Raw genomic sequence first — 22,600 nt, 5'->3', positions numbered from 1 at the left:
CATAGAGATGAATGGTATCAGCTATGAGGTAGTTGATAGGCTGGAAGATGAGATGGAATTTGTACATAAATAACTAATCCAAGGAAGAAAATGGTAAATATGATAATACAGTTGAACATCCCAAGATTAGTTGTGGAAAAATTTAAAGAAAGATTACTTAAACTGCATGGTATATCAAATTTAGAAAGGCCAAGATTGGGTTAAGGGCATAAAGTAGCAAGTGTTAGGTAATCCAGAAAACTTGTCTCTAACCTTTTAAAAGCTGACAGTGAGCTAGCCACTATAAATCTGAGCTGCATGTTTTGTTTTGTTTTCCAGTTTGTTTATTTTATCTAACGAGACAGTAAACATCTGGAGTCATTTGCTGGGTTTCTTTCTCTTCTTCACACTGGGAATATATGACATGACATCTGTGTTACCTTCAGCAAGTGCTTCCAGAGAAGATTTTGTAATTTGTTCTATTTGTCTTTTCTGCTTCCAGGTAAGTCATTTCACAAACACTGTTACTGGTAAAGAGAGCTTTAGTCAGACAAGCTTGGGCAGGTAACCTTACTTCACACCCACTGCTTGCTTTAAAGAGCCCCAAAATAGCATATAGATTAGCTTATTCACTTTCATAACAGAAGCACCAAAAGTATGTTTTATGAAAGTGTATTTGGATGCTATTATTAGAGTATATTAGAAATTCAATAAATTTTATACATTGAGAAAATTCTTTTGTTTCCTTTTCTCTTTTGAGACATCTCTGCTTTAAGATTAATATAAGGATAGGAATCTGTATATTTTCTGGCTGAAGTAGAATATTCTACTGTGAAGTAGAATATTCGTGTCTTGTTTGGGAAGACTTTTCATCTTTTTCCTTATTTACATGTCAGTGATTTTTGTATTTTTTGTCCATACCATCTTAATTTTAATGTCTTGTTGGTATTGATGGTTTCTATTCCTTTAATGTTAATTTCCTTTGGTCTTTTTAGGCTCGCCTAGTTTCAGATACTTTCAGTTTCTCCTCCTCTCTTCTTCTTTTATTTGTTAGCTCCTTAGCACCTTCATTTTACTTCAAGGATCTGTAATAGTGCCTTTAAAGTTACATTTAATAGTCTTGCAAACATAATTCTAAAGAAAAAAACAAATAACCAAAATCCTGTTGACATTTTTTTTATTTAAAAAAGTGCAGAAAGTACAGGAAAACATAAGAATGAAAAGAAAAAAGCTGTCATCCCACTTCCTCCAAATACAGGCCAGTACTCCCTATAGTTAACCTGTTGCTACCCTGTTTGAAGAGTGAATCTGGAAGCCAAGTGCACAGATGTTGCTTTCATTATGACCTTCATCATTTGACTCAAGTTAAAATTTGGGGGTGGGGGAAATCTTTGGACTTAAATGACCAAGAAGCACAGGGGGAACATCTCCCTTCCCCTTTTTTTCTAATTCTAGTTTCTGGAATATTTTAAATTTCTTCGAGGAAAAGAATACCCTGTATTTTTGTGGTGTTATTAGAAAATTACTTTTTCTTTAAGTATTTCTAAAAATATACTTTTTCTCAGGTTTAATTTTTGTCCTGATTGGAGCCTAAACATCTGTTGGAATCCATCTCTAGTTTTAAGATGAAAATAAATAAATTTTTTTATAGTTAAAATTTTAAATGTATCTGATCAGATTAAGATATTCTTAGCAATCATTAATAAGCCAACTGATTTCTACTCCCCTGTTATACAGGTATTACCTGCTTGTAGAATCCCACATGTTTTCCTCTACCCCTAGGCCTGCCCTTTATCCCTTCAACACCGAGCAAGAGCTGATGTTAGTGCGGGGAATATATATTAGTTTTCATATTGGTCTAAGAAAACAATACATTGCAAAACTATAAAAACGAAACAATTATAGCAACTGCCAATGAAGAAACACCCAACATGTTACAGTGAGATGCCCACAGTTATTCAGCAGGACGATAAAATCCCGTTCTCCTTACTGATAGTTCAGTGATTATTCTCTTACACACCGTATGACTTGCTAAAGATAAACGAGCACATCTTCCCTACTTAAAAATATCATTCCTGTTATTTTTATGAAATTATAATTTGTTCACCCAAGTTTCTCAAATTCTTAGAACCAGCAGGCAGCATGATAAACCATAAATATATGTATTAATATATGTAATTAATAAACTCAAGGATCTCTATTAATGCAGTATTTAATTTTTAAAACATAACTTTTTTTTCTTTTCACGTCTACCTATTTTATGTGCTCAGTGCTTTTCTCCCAACCAAATTAATAGAGTACATTCTGAATAATACAATGTGGTTTCAGGGACTTTAAACTTTCCCAGAGGTCTTTCTATCTTAGAGAAGAGTAGAATCTAAGAACACCTTTCCTAGATTCAGTTCATTTACATTTAGTTCAACAAATATTTTTTTAAATGCCTCTCTACATCCACGCATTAAGCTAGGCATCAGGAATATAGTGCTGAACAAAACCTGCCTGTTTTAAAGATCAGGTCACCAGGTAGAAGGGCAGCAGGGAGAGTGTGGCAAGGTATTTAAACAAACAAACAACAAAAGTTTTTATAAAGGTCCAGAAGTAAGAGACAGCTTAGCACTTTCTGGACTTATAGGTCTTGGTCTTTGTGTTGGATCCTAGGACAATGGAGAAAAATGAGGCTGGAGAGATAGGAGTCAGATACTGAGGTTTTTGGTTATCATGCCAAGTAGCTTAGATGTAGGATGTCACACTGTATCTGTCTACATTGATGGAGTGACATGTTCCACAAAGGGAAATTTTCCAGAAAACTGAAACATACTCAATTTGCCAGGTAATTTTTTTGGTCAGTTTTTTAAAGGAAGTTTAACAATAACATCCCTTTCCAAACAGGACATACTGAGCATAGGTTAATTTAAAAAAGTCAAGGATCTCTATTAATGCTATATATTGTACTTTCCTTTTGATTACTGTAGTTTGTCTCATTTCTCTTATTTTCCTTCTCACGAAGAAATTAGCTTTGCTGTTTCTTATTATCACTATAAGATATCCTCATGGAGAAATTTAAGCGAACAAAAAAGTATATGGAGGAAAATAAAAGTCAACTTGAAATTCCATTTCCCAGAGGTAACCACATATGACACTTGAGTTAAAATTTCTCTCAACATTCGGGTATGCACAGCGGCCTCACTCCTGCCTGCCTACCTGTCCACTTACTTCCAAGCTATGATCATCTCTATTTGCTGTTTTGTGTCAGTATTGTGACAATAAGATATTTTCCTGTCAATGAGCATATACACCTTGATGTTTTCTGGATTTACTGTGTTTAATCTCAAGGATAATCTGAGAAAACAAATAACTAAGCTTCTTAGAATTATGTTTAATTAGTCAGTAAACTGACTTATAGCTTAGTAGCCAAAGCCGCAGACCAATAAGGATTTTAGACTGGATGCAGAAATGAGATTGTGGCTAGGTACATTGTTTTGATATTGATATCGAGGCTATGGGGACTGATTAGGTTTGTTTAATGACCAGGCTATAGAATAACTAAATGACTGTTTATCTGTCTTAGCAGTTGCTTTCAAAATGTTTATTAATTTGACCTACTTTATATTGTTGCTGTCTTGTTTTCTCCACTCCCACTGTCACCAGCCTAGTAAAGGCTCTTGTCATTGCTCCCTAGGGCTACTCCTGTAGCCTTTTATCTCAGCTTTTCTGTAAGGGTACACTTAAAATCTTCAGTAGTATAACACCTAGCCCATAGTATTGAAATTAAAACTCTTCGATGTATAGGACTTGTCATAATTGTGTCATGAAGAAGGCCACATGATACTCCTTAACGGTTCTGCTTTTCCTATGGACACCTCCACCCCGAATAAACATGTACATATCTTTATTTATGTCCTTGATGAATGCCAGATCAACCTCTTAAGATCCAGCTCAGGTGGTAGCCCTTCTGAGAAGCTATTTTCCTCCTGCAACTTTCATCCCACAAATGCAGACATACATCCACAGAGCCAGTATCCTCCCTCTATTTTCTCATTGCGCTCTGCACTGACTTTTCCTATAAGACTTCTTTTATCACCATTACATCTCTGAAAGTTTGTTTCATCTTTGTATCCCCAGTGTATGACAAGCAGCAAGTATTTAATGGGTGGAAGGAGTTCAGCCATAGAAACTTTACCAATTTTCAGAGCAGCTGATTGAATCAGATTAGCTTTGCTCTCAATTCGGCAACCATATAAAGTCAGCAAAAGTCATAATTATTTTCTCTTGGACACAAAAAAACAATGTTTAATTTATAACAAAAGTAAACTATTCAATGAAATCTTAAACACACATGAAAAATACTAAGGGGAAAAAACAAATTGCAGAACAGAATGTATCATATGATTCCATCTGAATTACATTAATCTAAAAAAGTACATAAGTGTTATGTGTATGTAGACTTCTATAGCATTGGTATTTGATACTGAAAATATCTGAAAGGACGTAAATGTTATCAGTGGCTACCTTTGGGGAATAGATTTGAGTGGGAGGGGCTTATTTTTTACATCATACGGTTCTGTGTTCTTTGATTTATTTTTAAGAATGTATTACTTTAAGAATAGTACATACTTTTTAAAAAGGAAACTCATTCATGGATCAAAATAAGCCTGTTGATATTTTTAAAACATTTGTACTTGTAATTTTCCTATTATTGTGCTTTTCATTTTAAAATTTTACACAATAAAATAGCTGTCATTTTAAATTTATTTCTTTATATGATTGTTATCCTGTTTTACCCATGGGGAAATTGAGGCTTAGAGAAAGGACATAGCTTACCAGACTGTAAGGCTCAGAGCTCAAATCCAAGCGCAGGTCTCTGACTGGAAAGCCTGGGCTTGAACATCACACATAGGTTGGTTCAATTTCCTTTTGTGTCACTTTTGCACTTTAATTTCATTTTGTTTCCCTTTTTGTTGTTGTTTCACTTTCACTTATTTTTGTTCTGTTTTACCTAGGTCTGTATGCTCTGCTCTGTAGGCTATCATCTTTTTTCTTGCCATCGATCAGAAAAAACCTGCCGAAGATGGATGGCATTAGATTATGCAGGAATTTCTATTGGAATACTGGGCTGCTATGTGTCTGGAGTATTTTATGCATTTTATTGTAATAATGTAAGTAACTTAAAATATTTTTCATTCTACCTTTCATATAGATCTTGAGTTTTCTTGCTGTGGCTTCTTTGAGCTTCTGATTCAAGCACATAATTAACTTATAGAAGAAGCAGAAGAGTGTTTTGTAGACCTTTGTCTTTACACAATACTGGAGAAAACTGTCAAAAAGCTTCAGTGTAAAACTAGCAAAGAAAAAAATCATAAAGTTGGTTTGAATGTAATAGTATATATTAATTGTAGCCACTTGCACATGAGCCATTTGCTTTTTAGGCCTAATTAGTTTGGAACATAAGCATGTAATTAAATATATATGCAATTAAGTTGTTATAAATTGATTTGATTTTGGTAGTTAAAATCAATTCATGTCTGCTCAGCTTTCATAACTTGCTCGTTTTGCATGAAACTGTTCACATCTTTTAAAAAAATTAGAGGGAACATGCTGATAACTAGGAGCTTAGTGAATATAGTCATGTAATACTTGAATTCTTTTGCTTATCTTATTTCTCTGAAACCTATTTTCTGTTTACCTCTCTAAACATATCAGATAATCAGATTAGTCAGACACTTTTTATAAATCTTCAGAAAAACTTGAAATTCAGGGTAGAGTAAAGAGAAGAGAGACCTACTGAAGCTAATGTAGTCCATGATCATTTAAAGGAAAAATTGTTTTTTTCTCTCTCGTATCTAAACATTTCCAAATAATAAATTGCTATAGTGGCTCTTTACCTTTTAAGGAACACAGGCTGCTTTGAGAATGAGATTATAAACTATGGACCCTCCATATGGGCACTAGCTAACCAAACAATTTAACATGTGATTTCAGAAAGAATAGCCCCACAGAAGTCCTTGGAGCCCAGGTTAAGAACTGTCTTCTGAGATGAACACTTTTGAACTTCAAGACCAGCTTTTCAACTGCTCATTTAGATAACCTTATTCTATAAGCCCTTCAAATCTAATATATTTTTAAATGAACCTTTTTTAGCCTCCATTCCCCCACCCTCATTTTCTTCCCCCAGCACGTACATGCACGCACACATACACAAACACACACAACACATACAGATCATCTTTTAGTATGTGCTCCATCAATAGAACCCATGTGTGTGGCCTTTCATACTAGCAACAGTCAAGCCATCCTCTATTGCCCTCTCACACATCCGGTCAGCCATTAAGACTTTAGTTTATTTCAAAAAATGCCTCCTGGATCTGGTGTTCACATCCATCTTCCTTATTCAATAAGAATCCAAGCCCCCACTCTCTCTTTGAATATTATTTAATACCTTCTAGCTGTCTTCCTGCCACCTCATTCTTTTCTACATTGATGTCAGAGTTATCTTTCTAATGAGCCAGTTTGAATAACAGCCATGTCATTCCCTTCTTAAAGAATTCTGCTATTCCCCCAGTGCCAAAATGGTAAATTACGTTCCACGTACTTAGCCCAACAGTACATCTTTCATCCTCCCTTCTCAGAACTTCCCTGGTGCAGGTGCTGGTTTTTTTTTTCTTTTCCTTGAGAGCTCCCTCTTCCCACAAAATGTTATGTATTTCTTAAGACCCAGCTCAGATGTCATCTCCTATGTGAAACATTTTTTAGCTGCTCCAGGAAGCATTAATTGCTCTTTTTCTGTGGTTCTACAACAGTCTATTAATAATGCAGTTACAATAATTATCATTAGATTATAATTATTTATTTACATGTCGGCCCCTCCCATAGTCTATGAGCTTACCCACTGAGTGAATCTTGTCATAGTCATCTTTGTTTCTACACGACTAAAATTATCTGTGACATATAATAGTACTCAAATGCTTTTTATGATAAATCTGGTTTCTTACCAGCTCACTTTGGAATTTGGTTTGTCATCTTGAGAAACCTAAAAGTTGTCTGGAACATGCATTTTTTTAAGGAAGGAAGGTAATCATGTTTGTAAATGAAAATACCAAGTAGAGTTTGGAATGTGTACTATGGAAGCCAAAATTACTTTTTTTTTCCCTATTGTTAATAAAATTTGATTTCCTTTCATTCTAGTATTGGCGTCAAGTGTACTTGATCACAGTGCTCGCTATGATCCTGGCAGTGTTCTTTGCGCAGATCCATCCCAATTACCTCACACAGCAGTGGCAGAGGCTCCGTTCTATCATCTTTTGTTCTGTTTCGGGATACGGAGTGATTCCTACTCTTCATTGGGTTTGGCTCAATGGAGGAGTCAGTGCTCCTATTGTACAGGTAGGTTGAGTGTTGTCCATATTTTTCACATTTTTTGTGCCCCTTCAGTTTTATCCCTTTTAGGTAAAGTAGTATAATAAAGCCAACTGGGTGGGTCTTTGTCATTTGATAGCATATTTATAAGTGCATATTAATGCCATAATTTTCACACCTATATTAATAAGCATACTTCGCAGGAATAGAAGTTAAGTATAACTACCATTTTCTTCTGAGATGGCTTTCTGTGAAATAACACATTCTTAATTCTCTTTCTGTCACCCTTAGTGTGTAAGTACCTAACTCCTTACCTGTGGAGGAGGACTCACACCTCTCTAGCGTTGTCAGCTGAGGCAGGGATAATGCCAGTGCTCATGCAAGTACAGAAGTAGGAGCAGTTGGGTTTTGTGTGTGTGTGTGTGGAGGACGGGGGCGTTGAGAAGCATTTTTTTATTGAACCTGTTGAGTTTCGGGTAATGTAAAAGTAGAGAGAGGTTATAAAATTTAGATTAGAGTTTTGAGACTAGTGATAAAGATTTGAAAATCATTATTGTATTGGTAGTGGAGCCATGGAAGCACATTTTACCCATGGAGGAGACTATGTTGAGAAATAAGAGCTATTTGAGTCAGGTGTTATGGGGGAACAGTTGGAGTGCATTAGGAAGAACCTCAGAGCGCCATAGTATTCTTGAGAAGAGGATTAGAAATAAGACTTACATTCTTAGATATCCATATACAAATGCTTTAAATATGCACTAGAAAGTAAAGTTGAATTTTTAATATAAGTAAGTATGCCCCAAAATCTAGCAGAAATCATGTACACTTGTTCGCAGTGGGAACGTCATCTGGAATATGGGGATTTAAATGCAAGTTGTATTCAAACGAACCAGATTTTTTAGAAGAGGGGGCGCTAATAGTAGGCTTACATATACTTGCATGAAGTTGGCAACAGCATGGTGGAAAACATTTGGGTATAGAGCTAAGGAAGTTCTGTGATCCAGTGAATTGAGTGATAGGATCTGTCTGTCTACTTTGTCAACTTGAGAACAAAGATAATGCTTTCTTCCTAAGATTAGGAAATTGGGAGAAAGGTGAGACAGTACTAATAAGAAACTTCATTGATCCCGATATCTGTGAAAACATCATTTTCCCTAAAAATAAGTAAAGAAAATAAGGAACTGCCACTGTAGATTTAATTCTTACCAGAAATGAATGACTGCTTGTTGACAAAGAAGTGACTAAAATTTTAGGGTGAAGTGACACATCCTTTTTAAGTTTAGAATAACAAAGAGAACCAGACCCATTAAAGTAGTGGATTTTAGAGAATTTCAGAAAAAAATAGGAATTTTCCCATGCTCAGAAGTCTTAAAATAGAAATATGGCTTAAGAAGATAGTGGTTCTCAAAGTAGAGAAGCAAAGGGAGACTTCTGGAGAAATTCTCCCATAAACTCTAAATTTTAAAAGACGGAAAGAACAGCACTTAACCAAAGAAGAAAAGTTCCAGAAGGGCTAATCCTGAGAGGTAGGGTGGAGTTGTGTTCCAGAGGATTTGAGAAATTTGAGGTTGATTAATCTGAGAATATAGGACTTAGGAAGAACTGTGATAATTCTCAAATATTCTAAGAGGGAAGAAAAGTAATTTGTCTTTATTTTTTAAATGGCTTCTTGGTAAATTAGGTTTATAACCAGAAATAGGAACAATATGAAATAGGAACAATATGTGTAATTTACAGGTGACTGATTTTCTTAGTGCAAGGAAAAGCTTTCCAACAGACCTGTGAGATGGACTGCTTCATATAGCAGTTATTCAAGAGGATCATTTTTCTAGGATGGTGGAACAGATTTCATTATTGGGCCGAACCTCTTGGGTCTTTCCAGCCAAAAGTCTCTGGTCTTTAGTCTCTTTGCTATATACCTGAAACTAATATAATATCGCATATCAACTGTAATCGAAAAATTTTTTTAATTCGAAAAGAAATGAAAATGCAGTAATAATAATAATAATAATAATAATAAAAGTAGTTCAGGTCCACTTTAGAATTGGCCAGAAATAGGTAGGCAAACAAATGTATATCCACACACAAGGGTACATTATGGATCCTAGAAACTATAGCTCTGATTTTTAAATTCCCATATGTACACCACCCATATACCTATATTGTAGATGGGGTTGTAGATTGTAGGACCTTCAGCCTCATAAAGCTCTAGCTACTTCAGTACCCTAATTTTAGGGCACTCTGTGTGCTCCACATTTGTGGACTGCTTCCTGCAGTATTGAGAGTGAAATTTGTATTATTGGAGACTGTCAGCAAAAGCAATTCAGATTTAACAGACTTAAATTCCACCTATAAATTCCACATCATCTAGGAATTAGATTCATAATGAATTGGAAATTCAGTCACAGTAGGAAGATCTATAAAAAAATGTTTTGCTTTTCAGGACTTTGCTCCTCGTGTAGTTGTGATGTATGTGATTGCTCTTCTTGCTTTCCTATTCTACATTTCCAAAGTTCCAGAACGGTACTTTCCAGGTAGGTACTTTTTAGAGTGATTTTGTTACTTTATTCTAAGTGTATGGTTGAGGTTGCTTCAGGGCATCAAAACTTAGATTTATTTTTTCAGTATTATCGATTATAGAATGACTCTCCTATTCTCAAATGTTATCTAAAACTTTAACTTTCAAAGAGTTTTCACTGACCTTTCCTTTTATACTCACAATATAAATTGAGTCCAGTAGGTGAGATTACCACCATTTCTGGCTTCCTGGCACCTAGCACTAAGAGGAAAATAATAAAAGTTAAGGGTCTTCATGTTCACAGGATATACACAAGCTAGTCATCCAAGCAAAGGACAGAGTTCCCTGGTTCTTTAGTCCAGAGAAAAATTTTCTGACAGAAAATAACAAAGAGGTCACTGAGTAGAGTGATCGGTGTTCTCCAAAACATGTACTTGCTTGTTTAGGAGTCAGACTGCTTGGATTCAAACCCTACATTGGATACTTACTAGCTACATGAGCAAAATAAATTACTCAAGATTTCTTAGCTCCAGTTTCCTTATCTGAAACGTGGAGATTATCCTTTCTCTCATGGAGTTATTGTGAGGATTAGATGAGAGAATGCACATAAAACACTCAGCACGGTTCCTCACAAGTAGTTGAGCATTCAATAAATGTTAGCAATTATTAATGGAATGACGTCCATCAACCTTGGTTCCATAAATGAAATATGTGGTTTCGTAAGGGACAGGGTGATACAAGTCCAGGTGAGCTTTGGCGTGAGTCAAGAATGAACAGAGTACATGAAGTAGTGATTTTTCAGTTTGTGAAGCCAGAAGTAGGGGAGTAGCTTAAATTCCAACTTTAAACTTGTTCCTCCTTTCTCCTGGATTAAGAATCACTTCCACAGTGTATTGAAGATAGGATTGTGTCACTCAGCATGTGTGTTGGGGAAGAAAGGATGAGAAACCCTGGTGCAGAGCATGAATAGCCCCTTAGAAACTCAGGCATTCCTGTGTGCACTGGGTTTACCACTGAGTTTTAATGAGACTGGAATACAAAGAAGAACCGGAGTGTAGACTTTAGGGTTCAGGAACATAACTCGGACATGTCCCTAAATTGAAGATCACTCATCCTCCAGGCAGGGCCAGAATTTTCTTCAGAAAACAGTTCTAGTAAATATATTTTTCTATCACTTTATAGATTTTTGTTTAACTGTTTTCTCTTCATCACTGACACGTGTAGAAAATTAAACCATGAAAGTTCTCATGTCTTTAGGCCTTAATATATTCAGAGTTCCCAGTTGTGTAATATAGGACACTTATAAATGGTCAAATGTTACGAAACTTTTCTGCAAGATCAATTTGACATAAAATGTGCCCCATGTAGCTGAATGTATGGTGGAGTACAGCTACCTTTGAACAGTGTCAATATGGAGACCATGAAAAGTGAAAAGTCTTTACTGATAAAAGTGATAGTCTCAGATGTTCATGAACAAATAGCTTAAAAACCTTCTAGCCAGTCTTCACTTAGAACCTGGCTATAAAGATAAACATATGCATTTGTGGTGAAATGGCGATGAATACTGTAAAATCAGAAAACTTAAACCTAAGAACTTACTTTAAGCTCATATTAAATTTTTAAAAATATATAAACATCACAATGATATTTGATGAGTCCAAGGATCCCCCAGATGTCCATGGACAGAATTAAGTGGATACTTGTATTACAGTGTAATCAATTTTCTTGTAATCCTCTGTATTTTAGATTGTTAAAAATGAGTCTGTGAGCTTCACTAGACTATCAAAGGGGTCTGTGACACACACAAAAAGGGCTAAGAACCCCTGCAAAAAGAATTCTATTGACTTATACTTTAAAACCTACATATTATACTGATTATTATTCTTGGTAAGAAAAAAGAGAGGTTAGAAATATTTACATGACCATAGAAGCACCATGAGTAAGAAAGAAGTTATTTACATTTAAATTTTTATGTCTCTGTATTGTTATTTTTCAAGAATCTTCTCACATGTTATTTAATCTCCTTAGAATTTAACCTTTAACACAAAGAGAAATTAAATAGTTCTCCTAAGTCGTATATGAACTATGAACAAATCAACCTTAACCCATTACTAATTACGTTTTGCAAATTATTTCATTAGTCTAATAGCACAAGATTCAGGTCTGAGTTTTCTCCTTACACACATGGTTGAAATAAATAGTGCTTCTAGCAGACTTACATCCAAACACAACAGTGTACCTGCTTCCAGTCATCTCACTCCATGATTTATAGCATTAATTTCCTTTGATTCTCTCATGCAATGTCTTTTTTTCACCAGATATATAAGTTGAGACGTGGGTGAGTAGAGTCAAATTCCTGAAATTAATTAACCAAGTTAGATTTTTTTTTCCAAGTTAGATTTTGAAAACACACTTGGAATAATTTACTGGTGTCTTTTATGAATAAAATCTTAAAATTAGAACCAAATATGAATTTATCCTTAAAAAACAGTTGGATCTGAATTAATCTCAAGTCAGTCTCCAGGTGCTCTGAAACTGCCAAAATCCATATTCTAAGGCCAAGATAAAAATGTATTTTCATTTTAATATCAAAATATTACAATCAGTATTCTTTTCTCTCCACCTTACTTTCCAGGACAACTAAACTACCTCGGATCAAGCCACCAAATATGGCATATCCTTGCAGTAGTGATGTTATATTGGTGGCATCAGTCAACAGTGTATGTTATGCAGTATAGACATAGCAAGCCTTGTCCTGACTATGTTTCACATTTGTGAATTCAGGTATGGCCACCTGATTTATTCAGTTGTAAAGCAATATATAATGGGGAGTTATATACCCCAACATTTCTAAGATTCTTGTTAGTTTTCCTTTTTTCCTCTTGTTTAATATATCATGAGTAATACTTTATAAAAATGGAAAATGAGCTAAGAAAGTTTGGGAATCTGCTTTACAGGCCCTTTTTAAAACCACTAATTTGCTGCTTGTACAGAAAGTGAAAATTAGTTGGCATTCAGAAGAATCATCTAAAGAATGTGAAACCAGTGTAGAAATAGTATTCATTTTACTTAACACCAGCTTAATTTCCTTAGGAAGGGCTCACCTCCATTATAAAATGGAGTCATTCTGTGTGATTACTTTAATAGAAAATATTTACAGTGGATGATCAAGTTCAAGTGCCTAATCAAGATGAGGGTTATGGTATAGCCTGTGCTTAACACAAGTTAGGATAGTGATTTTGAATCATCACTAGTCTTTAAATCCATGGTTTGTGAGAAACTGGCACATATTCCCTTTCGCTGTAGGTTCCTTTCTCCCTAGGAACACTGAATTTTTTAGTTTGCTGAAACAAAGACTTTAAACCTCTTCTCCTTTAAGAGAGGAGTTGAGAAGAGGAAAAGAACTTGCATTGTCATTTTCCATCAGATAAGTCACATGAAAAACTGATTACATGATCAGCTGACAAATTTTGTGGTCTAATAACCAAGTAATTAGCCATTTAAGCTTTTTAATTTCAGATAATATTTAAATCCATATAGTAACTGAACTCTTGCCAGTGGGTTGCAGATTTTTGGTTCCAAAGTTCCTACGGCAGCAGAGCTTTCACCTCTCTGAACGTGGAGTCGTGAATGTCCCGACGATGGGGGTTCCCAGCTACATAGGTGCTACCTTCAAGGCCATAGATTCCAGATGGCCAGTCTTGACCCTGAAATGTACCTTAAGCCTTAGAACAAAGTCGTGCAGATGCCCCATTTGATGACGGATTATTCACCTGTGCTCTGGTTTTTCTCTGTGTATGCATGTGTTAGCATCATAATGATGTCAGAATATTGATATATACTAATTTTGGGGCCTAAAACATTAAATTGGCTTTTTATTATATATAGGTAAAAAGTAGATCTCAATGACCTATCATACAGTAACATTCTTGTTCTTTGGTCTTGTTCATATGCATAAATTAATTTCCTTAAAGCAGCCATTCATAAAAACATTTTATTGGAATATAAAATATTACCCAAGTTTCTTAATGGGTTGATAGGAGCTGCTTTAACTACTGGTATATCTTCAGAACCTTGGAATTACTAAATATCAGAAGTGTTGACTGACAGTGAAGCTTATTCCCAAAATGCCATTTGTACGTCTGATATTAGGAACGTTACTTTAATGTGCCTCAGTTTATGCATCTGTAAAATTTTGTATTTTTTAGTGTAGTGTTTTGGGAGTATAAACTGTTGTGCCTAAGCAAGGAGAATTTTCCCCCAGTAGGCTAGGGGCACACTATTTTGTACCCACTATTATGATTAGAACGCTACTTTGAAAATGGCTGTTTTCTCGTAAGGCCACAAACTTGACCCGTATGCTAAGTAATAGAAGATTTTGTGTGATGATAAGGATATATTTTTCCTAAAACATCCCTTACTGGCTTACATGATATTATTGCTTTTAAATATTTTGTCGTTTGGCCAAACAAAATACCTTGAATATTTATAGTTAATTTTCAAATGAAGAAGTCTGGTTATTTTAGGTCTGGTACCATATTAGTTACTGTTATCTTCTCAAAAACATATAGAACCTTAGTTTTATTTTCTTTTAATTTTAAAAATAGTCCTGGCTTTTCGTTATAGTCTGAATTATTTAATACTTGCCACCTGAATTAATAGATAAAAAGAACATAATGTATTTAAGACTTTTATTTTTAATTTAAAAGGTCTGACTATAAGAATACCATGTAAACATTTCATCTTTTTATGAAAGTGTTAAATATTGTAAGAGAGCTGTCCTTCCTCATTCTTATCTTTACTATGATGTATTTATTACAGTGTAGGGAATGAATGAATGTGGATTGCTGTCATCTATAAACACTTCTGTATATCAGCATTTATTGACCACCTACTGTGTGCACATCACTACTGGCAGAATGTTTAAGACATTGTTAACATTAAAGAATAACTATTTAAAAATTGCCTACAAACCTGAGCCTTGTAATACTGTATATTTAAGTTATTTTTGTTTTTATAGATCTATTAAAATAAGATTAAAAAGTATATTATTCAGCTACAGTAGTAAAAAGACTGGTTTTAATTTTACCAATGTGTAAACCATAAAAGCTCTTTACCAGCAGACTGCATTTTAGAATTATCCATGGCTGTTTTAAATTGTCTATAGTGATTTATAAGGTTGTAGTTAACTCATTTAAGAGACAATTATCTTTCTACATAAAGGCATTTTTAAATAGCAAGATAGTGCTTGTTTTCTGTTAGTACACTGAATTCAATTCTAAAGCTGCATGGCAAAATATGTATTATGTAAATAAACTGGGTTTACTAAATATATTAAGTGCTATTTGTCATTCTTTATAATACATAACAGCTTCAAAATCATATTTTAGAATTAGGAATGAAGATTCAGGGAATATCTGTCACATCTTTTGACATCCTACCTGGACAGAATAACCAATTTGAAGACTGCAATTCACTGGCATAAAGCTGTACAACTATCCATTTGGCAGGTACCTACCTAGAGAAGTCCTTTGCCCTGTACTGAATGTCAAGGGTCAAAGCCCACACTTCTGGATTCCTGCCAACTGCTGAGCTGAGTAGGTCCATATCCATCTGAAATTATTTCAGGTAATTCCACCCCCGCCAAAGTGTGTGAAGAATCAGCTTGGCTAGTAGAGGAGTAGCATTATCTTCTACATGCACGATCACAATAACTGTGCTTATATTAAAAAGGTACAGATGCTATTGAGGACCAACATCCCCTGAAATTCTGCACCATACTTTCTAAGTAGGGTAGGGATCCAAAACTGAAACTACCTGAGAAAACATTTTCAGAAGGGAGAAGGAACAGCAGTAGGGGTCGCTGGTGAAAAGCCATTTTTAGATGGCAGGAATGATAGCCACCGGGAATCTAGTCCTGCTCTGTAAATGTGGAATCAAAAACACTACAGAACATACATGTAATTGCAATAGTGCCAAACATCTGAAGCAAAAGTGAACTACCTTTTTAAATGCCCAACAAACTTCAAAAGTTCCTAACTTCAATATGAGAATATTGGCTATATCTTACATAGGATATTGGAGCTGGTCTTCCTTAAAAAGGGATCAGCTATTCAAAATAAATAGCTCTAATTGTAACATGTATTCATCTCTAAAGAAGTTAATGATAGATGAATTTGAACGGTGATACATTCCACACTTTTTATATAACATTTCTAATTTGGTATTCTGATACTTTGTACAAGACACAAAGCCCTATTTTTCCACATAACTTTAGATAAATGTTACTACTTTAAAAAGTTCATTTATAACAAGATGAATCTTTCCACAAGCCAGTAATCTAAAGACTAGTTTGTGGAGTAATACATAAGATAATACGTATTAACACCAAAGAGTCCATCAATCCAATAAATAAGTTTACTCTTTAACTTGCCAAAGCCTCCTTTCTGACATAATCAAGGATTACGTTATTTTATTTAACCAAATTTTAAGTCACATATGTTACATTTTTAAAGTTTAAATAATGCAAAAACTATGCCTAACATTCAAAAATTACTTATGTTTTTGTTTTACTTTCATCTTAAGAATCAGTAACTGAACAAATTGTGCCACTGTTTTTGTTGTAAAAATGCTAGGCCAAAATGGGTTTTCTTAAATCCTTTACTGTGAGCTTCTTAAGAACAGAGATCTAATCCTATTCATTTTTCTATTCCCACTAGCTGGTATATAACACATGCTTAATGTCTGGTGTGAATGAAAGAACCGAATAGAAGTTTATGTCCAAAATTTTTAATAAGACAATAATGAAAAACTCCAAAGTCACTGATTATAAAGAATATGCAATCCATTTGGGATTTATTGCATTTTAAAGAAAGCAGATTATTAAAACATATGATAAATACAGTAAGAAAATAACTTTAAATTTCAAACAAAACAAAGTGAACGGGGGACAATTCAGTCAAGAATAAGCAATGTCAAGGCAGTAAAGTAGTAAAATCAGTTAGTGCTTAATTAGATACAGGAAGAAAGAAAAAGCAACTGGTTCTATCTCATAACAGTTTCCCAGCTATATTTGAGGATAGAAGTTACTTTAGAAAGTAAGTTTTGTAACAATTAGAAATATAACAAAGATGTAAATCAGGCTTATTAAAAGTTAAAGTTATTTGCTTAGTGGTACATAAAAGGCTTCAGAAAATTCAAGTTTAACAAAAAATGGAAGTGTAATCAAAGAAAGTGCACTTAAAGCTGTTTGCCAGCAATTAAAAAGTAGTTTACTATTACTATACTGCTTGCTATTGGATGACTTTTCAGTCACAAAAAAAGAGTGTAGTAATAAAAACAATTCTCTTTCAAAAGTAGCACAATACATTTTTAAATAAAAATAACCCCAAATGATGACCCTTTGCATTCTCACGTCTACCTTATTTAGTGGCTTTTTGTAAACTCTCACTAGGAGTGAATGTTCTTTTAGTAACAATTGTGGTTGCAATTCCATTTGAAATTTAAAAATTCACATTAACTCCACGGAAGAGATGTGACATGTACATGCATGTGTGTGTTTATATATTTCTCTTAATATATAAACACCAGTGTGTATAAAAGTTTTCAAATAAACTATCATTTGTTATTCTCACAGTAAATGTCATCTCATTCTCACAGTAGATCTGTCAGCTCAATATTGAATCTAAAATGATGAGTAATTTTGCTAAAAAGGAAAAAAAAGTTGACCGCACATCCTACATATATTAAAGCAAAAGTACCCAAACTCCTCAGGACTAATAATATTTATATACATTGTACCTTCTAGCAATGCTTAAGTGAACTACCAAAATCTAAAATAAACCAAGCAGAATAGCTCAAGAGAAAACTGCTCTGCCTGATGAACATGAGAGCAGAAGAGCGGGCTCACCTTAGTATTTTCAACCAGCAAGATGAGGACAACAATCTATCAAAAGGTGCATTTATCTACAAGTCCAAATAATGCATCCAAAAACACGCACACACACACACACAGTGGAGCATGTCAGTGGAACAATTACACTATTTCCCCAATTGATACTTCTGAATAAATGTTCTAGTCAGTTAAATTTTCATCCAGGCCTATAACCTTTCTTCCTCCATCTGATATATATACTAAGCAACTTTTGTGTCTTAGCAGATACATTCTTCAATGCCATAAAAGCTTATCTTTTTAACGCTAACATTTTGCTGAAGCAATATTAAAATAAGCAAATGGTCCACTTTTTAAACGATTATTCAAAATCAATAAGTATAATTAAAGCTGTTAGGACAGAAATAACTTTGGCCTCAGATTTTTGCTAGCTTCATATTATTTTACCTCCCTTAGTGATGTTCAAGTATTACAGGCTTAGAGTTATGACTATTTAACATGCTAAAGAAGCACAGAAGACACCTTACTAATTGGAAAATAATTTCTTTTCAACTTTCCTTCCTTAAACAAGAATTGGACCATCCTATAATAGAGCCAAACTTTTACTGAGTGCTGTGCACTGTGTGCACTAAGCTTTTTCACATGCCTTGGAAGTTTTATTCTCATAATTCCATAAAGGAATGACCTGGGCATCAGCTATGTGGAGTGACTTACATCATAACAGTAGTGGGAAGAGATGAAGGAAAATGGAAAGCCACCCTAATCCTATACTCCTTGGGGAAATACCTCTACTTCAACACAAAGGAATTTTCCCACCTCTACTCATCTCTACCACATTGGTTACCCTATTGAACCCCGTGTTTCCTCTGAGTCGTAATCTCAAAAGAGGAAAGTCACTAGGCTGTCATATAAGAAACATAAGAATGTAAATAGTTTAAACAATGTCAAAATTGTTTCCTTAGAATTTATCCAACATTATAAGCCAACGTGTCTATATCAGTGTCTAAATCATTTAAAATCATTCAGTGTATTAAAAAGCAAGTGTAAGCAAGGCCTTGGTATCAAAGAGACTCTAGGAATTTCACGTTTATAACCCATGATCACATCAATTCATCCACTACCTCTTCTAAATTACAAAACTCATGAGGTCTAGCAGAGACCAAGGCCAAGGACTAAAATAGTCAAAGAAGCATACTGTGCACACATCAATCAACAGATTTTCATTTAAAAAAAAAAATATTCTGTTTGATACAAACCTACTGTAGTTCATGAATTTACTAAGTGTAATCATCAACTCTTCACTTTTAAAAGAAAGGATCACTTGAATCTACTTTGTAAAGTTTTAAAGAACATCTACTTAAGCATTTGCATTAGCAGTATTAATCAACCTGAGAACCAGGAAAAAAAAAGGTGCAAATACAATATTTGCCTTTGGCACAGGACAAGTAATTGGTGCAGGTGGGCTCAAAAGCACACTCGTAGGCAGTAATGTGATGCGCAGTCTGCCTGTGCTGTGATTCAGATAGTGCTTCCCTGCTTGTCCACAAATTAGTTTCTGTTTTAAAATGTAAAAGAGAAGCAATATAAAATGATTACATGGTGTAGTTACATATACTTTGCTTCTTTCTAAGTTTAGAACTGTGAAGACAGGCAAACAGTTCATCCCAACTGGGATACTATAATTAAGATATTCTAATAAGATTACTCATAAAATACACTTTAATTGGATTCAAAGAGAGTTCATTTAAAACAGAGCAATCAAGGAGAGTATCAGCTGATAGTTTCCACTCTTTTATAAATAGCTTTAATAGTTCTAGAAACTTCTAAATGTTAATTTGATAGGGAAAGACAGTTAATTATAACTTAAAATACTTGGAGACACAAGAAGCACAGATACGGTAGTCACATTAATTCATATATGTAATATCTATCTTATTAAACAATTTCTATAAAACCTCAAGTTTCTAATTAGGACTTGTGGTGTTAAAAAAAAAAGGCAATTTGGTAGCTAGGTTCTTTTCACTAAAGACATTTCAATCAACTAGCAAGCAGAGTTAAGATGCTAGTCACTCATCATCTAATACCTTATAGCCATTTTAAGATCTTGTTGGATCAGTGCAGAGGTACTTGCTGCAGGATACAGGAGTCCTGCCTATAAGGCTTTGTGGCTTTCGCTGTTCTGTGCACTTTATTAAAACTATACCACCCCCAAACCTAACTAAAAAACTGTTGCTCACAACTTGGGGAATATTTGAGGAAGGTGGTAATTTAATAAAGTACATTATTAAATGCAACATGATTTTTTATATTGTAAACGTCTTAAAACCTCAGGGTTTCAGCTACATATTTTTTCCTGAAATAAAATATCTATATAACCCTTGTCCTCACTCCATTTTCTCACTAATCTCCTTTATGAGCAATAATAAGTGTTTTCAGCAAGAAGCCATTCAAAAGCAGTGTACAAAATGTTCCTTAAGTAGAGTGTTTTTTCTCTTCTGTATAACTTTTTCTTTTCTATTTTCCACATGTCAGATCTCTCTCTTTAGTTTTTGTTCCAGGCTTCTATGTAGATATTCCATATTAATGGCACTTGTTTTTAAAAATGAAAAGTTTTAGGCACAACAGTCAGTTACTTCTGGCTCTGCTTTGTAGAGAAAGGTGTAAGACTAAAATCTCTGCAATCTCCAGACAGTAACTTTCTAATTCTTAATGAGAACTAGATCCTTGTGCACTCTGTAGAAATTAGAAGAGACCTTAAAAGAATCCACAAATGCAACCTGTGCATGCACAAATAACCTTAGTCTTAAATGCTGGATTCTAGAATGAGCCTGGGATACATACACGAAAGTGACATTCTGTTATAAAAATAATGACACAGCTTTCCAGTCCCTTTTCAGTGGCCGCACAGCTGGAAAGCTGCCACGTGCCTTCCCTGGATTTCTGTGCTGTGACGCCAGTAGCTGAAACCCTGGGTCAGAGCTTCCAATTTAGCTCTCTTTTCTCCTGTGTGGAAGAGACACCAAGTCACTACCCTGTGGAGATAACGTCCTTTTTCCATTTGGTTTATTTAAAAATTACCTATTCTGATTGACCTGTAAGGATATATGATATAAAGAGCTATACAAATAAATTTTTCTAATTCAAAACTATTCATACTTTTTTGAAACAGGGGTTAATGCCAAGAGTCTGTCAGAAGTATCTACTGTTTAGAAGGAAATGGAGCAGCACCAAATGGGTCTAATTCGACTGGCTGGGATTGCTGGGGCTGATGTGAAGTGATGCTCCGCACCACGAGTTCTGTAAAGGGCACGGCACCAAAGTCATCCATTTTCAACGTGTCTCCACTATGAAAAGACCCATGGCGTGAACTCGGTCTTGGCCGCCCAGGCAGCACAGGATTGTGATCCGCACGGATATCACTCAGGCCCTGATGTGAAGCATGCCACGGCAGGTCTGGTGGGTGGAAGGGCTTGGCCCCAAAGGGGTCCAACAGACTCTCTTCAGGAGGCAAGACATTCCCTCTGTCTTTCCCATCAGTCAGCGCAACGCTAATGTTCTCCTTGGAGTCTGAGATGGTTAAAAATTCATTGCTGCTCTGGGAGTCTCGGCGGCCCACCTTTTTGTGCCTGCGGGCCCTCTCTGGGGTACGGTAGGTAGGCTTCGCAGTCTTCTTCGTGCTGGTCGGCGTGCCATGGTGCCGCTTCCCGTTACTTTTGGACATATCCTGCTTTGTGCGCCTTTGGCGAGATGACAGTTTCTGTAAGCTACGCTGTTTGACTTTTTGCTGCTGACTCCCAGTTATTTCCTCAAAGGGCACAAGCCCAAAAAGGTCCTCGTGGCTGTCAGCTTTACTTGCAGATGTGGGAAACGGCTGAAATGGAGTGGAGCCAAACATATCTACACGTTTGGGACAACCGGGCAGAGTCTGTGCCTCAGGCCCCATTGTATGGCCATCTTGTACATTCACCTTCTTGCTAAAGGGCGCCTTTGTGAATACATCAAATTCCTCTTGCTCTAGTCCCACAGCAGGAAAATGGGTCTGTTGAGAGAGGTTCTTTTCATTCTCTCCTTGTTGGGGCTGTTGAGCATGTACTGCAAAGAAGGGGACAGCGCCAAACACATCAAACTCCTGTCTGGGGGTCCCTACCCCAGCATCAGGAGGTACCTGGGTTGGGCTGAGGAGTGTTACCTTGGGGTCTTGCATTGGCCCACTGCCAGATCTGTCTCTGCAGGCAGGGCTCGTGTCGCTGTACTGTGCTTTGGCCTGTTCGTAATCAGAATCAGAGCTGGGTTTCTCTTCTTCTTCCTCATCTTCAGAATCCATAAGGAGTGGCCTATGACCCAGATTTTCTGGTTCTGTGTCATCATCATTGAAATCTCCTTGTTCTCCCTGAAGAACTTCTTCATCCTCTTGCTCTTCCTCTTCACTGCTCTTAGGAGAAGGAGGATCTGATTCAAAATCACTTTCAGATTCATCATGCCCCTTTTGCACTTGACCGTGTACTGATGAATTCTCTGAGGTTTTCTTTCCAGGCCGGTGGTCTTTAGATACTGGACTTGCCTTTCTACTCTTGATAGGGTTTGCAGAGCTATTTTCTTGATTCATGGATGAATGTTCGATTTTCTTTTCAGGAGAACCTGCAGGTTCAAAGAAAAATATTATAGCATACTAATGCATTTCAAAAACCATTTGCACTAAATATTTACTAACACAAAGCATTATAAATCCCTCATACTATTTCCTTTAGAGTAAGAAATAATGTCAGTTCTTTGTCATTAGGCATTTGTCCTCAATTAGATTGTTAGGTCCTTTAGTGCAGACAGACTCACTTGTCTCTGTACCCTACGTACCACCTATT

At 35.5% G+C, this 22,600-nt stretch overlaps 2 protein-coding genes across 8 annotated transcripts in view; one reads left to right on the top strand and one right to left on the bottom strand.

The window, feature by feature from the left end:
• The window catches only part of PAQR3 (progestin and adipoQ receptor family member 3), a 21,745-nt gene extending 598 nt beyond the window's left edge, over positions 1-21,147 (top strand). The window contains exons 1-6 of one of the 6 annotated variants that reach the window (XM_023530893.1): positions 298-481; positions 4,980-5,135; positions 7,162-7,359; positions 9,776-9,866; positions 12,486-12,634; positions 20,911-21,040. In XM_023530893.1, coding sequence (XP_023386661.1) covers positions 404-481; positions 4,980-5,135; positions 7,162-7,359; positions 9,776-9,866; positions 12,486-12,628 — 666 coding nt within the window. In that variant the 5' untranslated portion in view covers positions 298-403 and the 3' untranslated portion in view covers positions 12,629-12,634; positions 20,911-21,040. Of the gene's footprint in view, positions 1-297; positions 482-4,776; positions 4,877-4,979; positions 5,136-7,161; positions 7,360-9,775; positions 9,867-12,485; positions 15,185-15,240; positions 15,342-20,910 lie in introns of those variants that run through there. The other 5 variants (XM_023530892.1, XM_023530894.1, XM_023530895.1 and 2 more) reach the window with 5 other exon arrangements.
• BMP2K (BMP2 inducible kinase) overlaps positions 16,624-22,600 on the bottom strand; it is a 114,611-nt gene continuing 108,634 nt past the window's right edge. For both annotated transcript variants that reach the window (XM_023530889.1, XM_023530890.1), the window contains one exon: positions 16,624-22,379. In XM_023530889.1, coding sequence (XP_023386657.1) covers positions 20,941-22,379 — 1,439 coding nt within the window. In that variant the 3' untranslated portion in view covers positions 16,624-20,940. The remainder of the gene's footprint in view (positions 22,380-22,600) is intronic.

This window comes from Pteropus vampyrus, unplaced genomic scaffold, assembly GCF_000151845.1.
Source record: "Pteropus vampyrus isolate Shadow unplaced genomic scaffold, Pvam_2.0 Scaffold56, whole genome shotgun sequence".
Taxonomy (NCBI): Eukaryota; Metazoa; Chordata; class Mammalia; order Chiroptera; family Pteropodidae; genus Pteropus; species Pteropus vampyrus.
The sequence above is the reverse complement of the archived record's forward strand: the minus strand, read 5'-3'. Positions and strand labels throughout refer to the sequence as shown.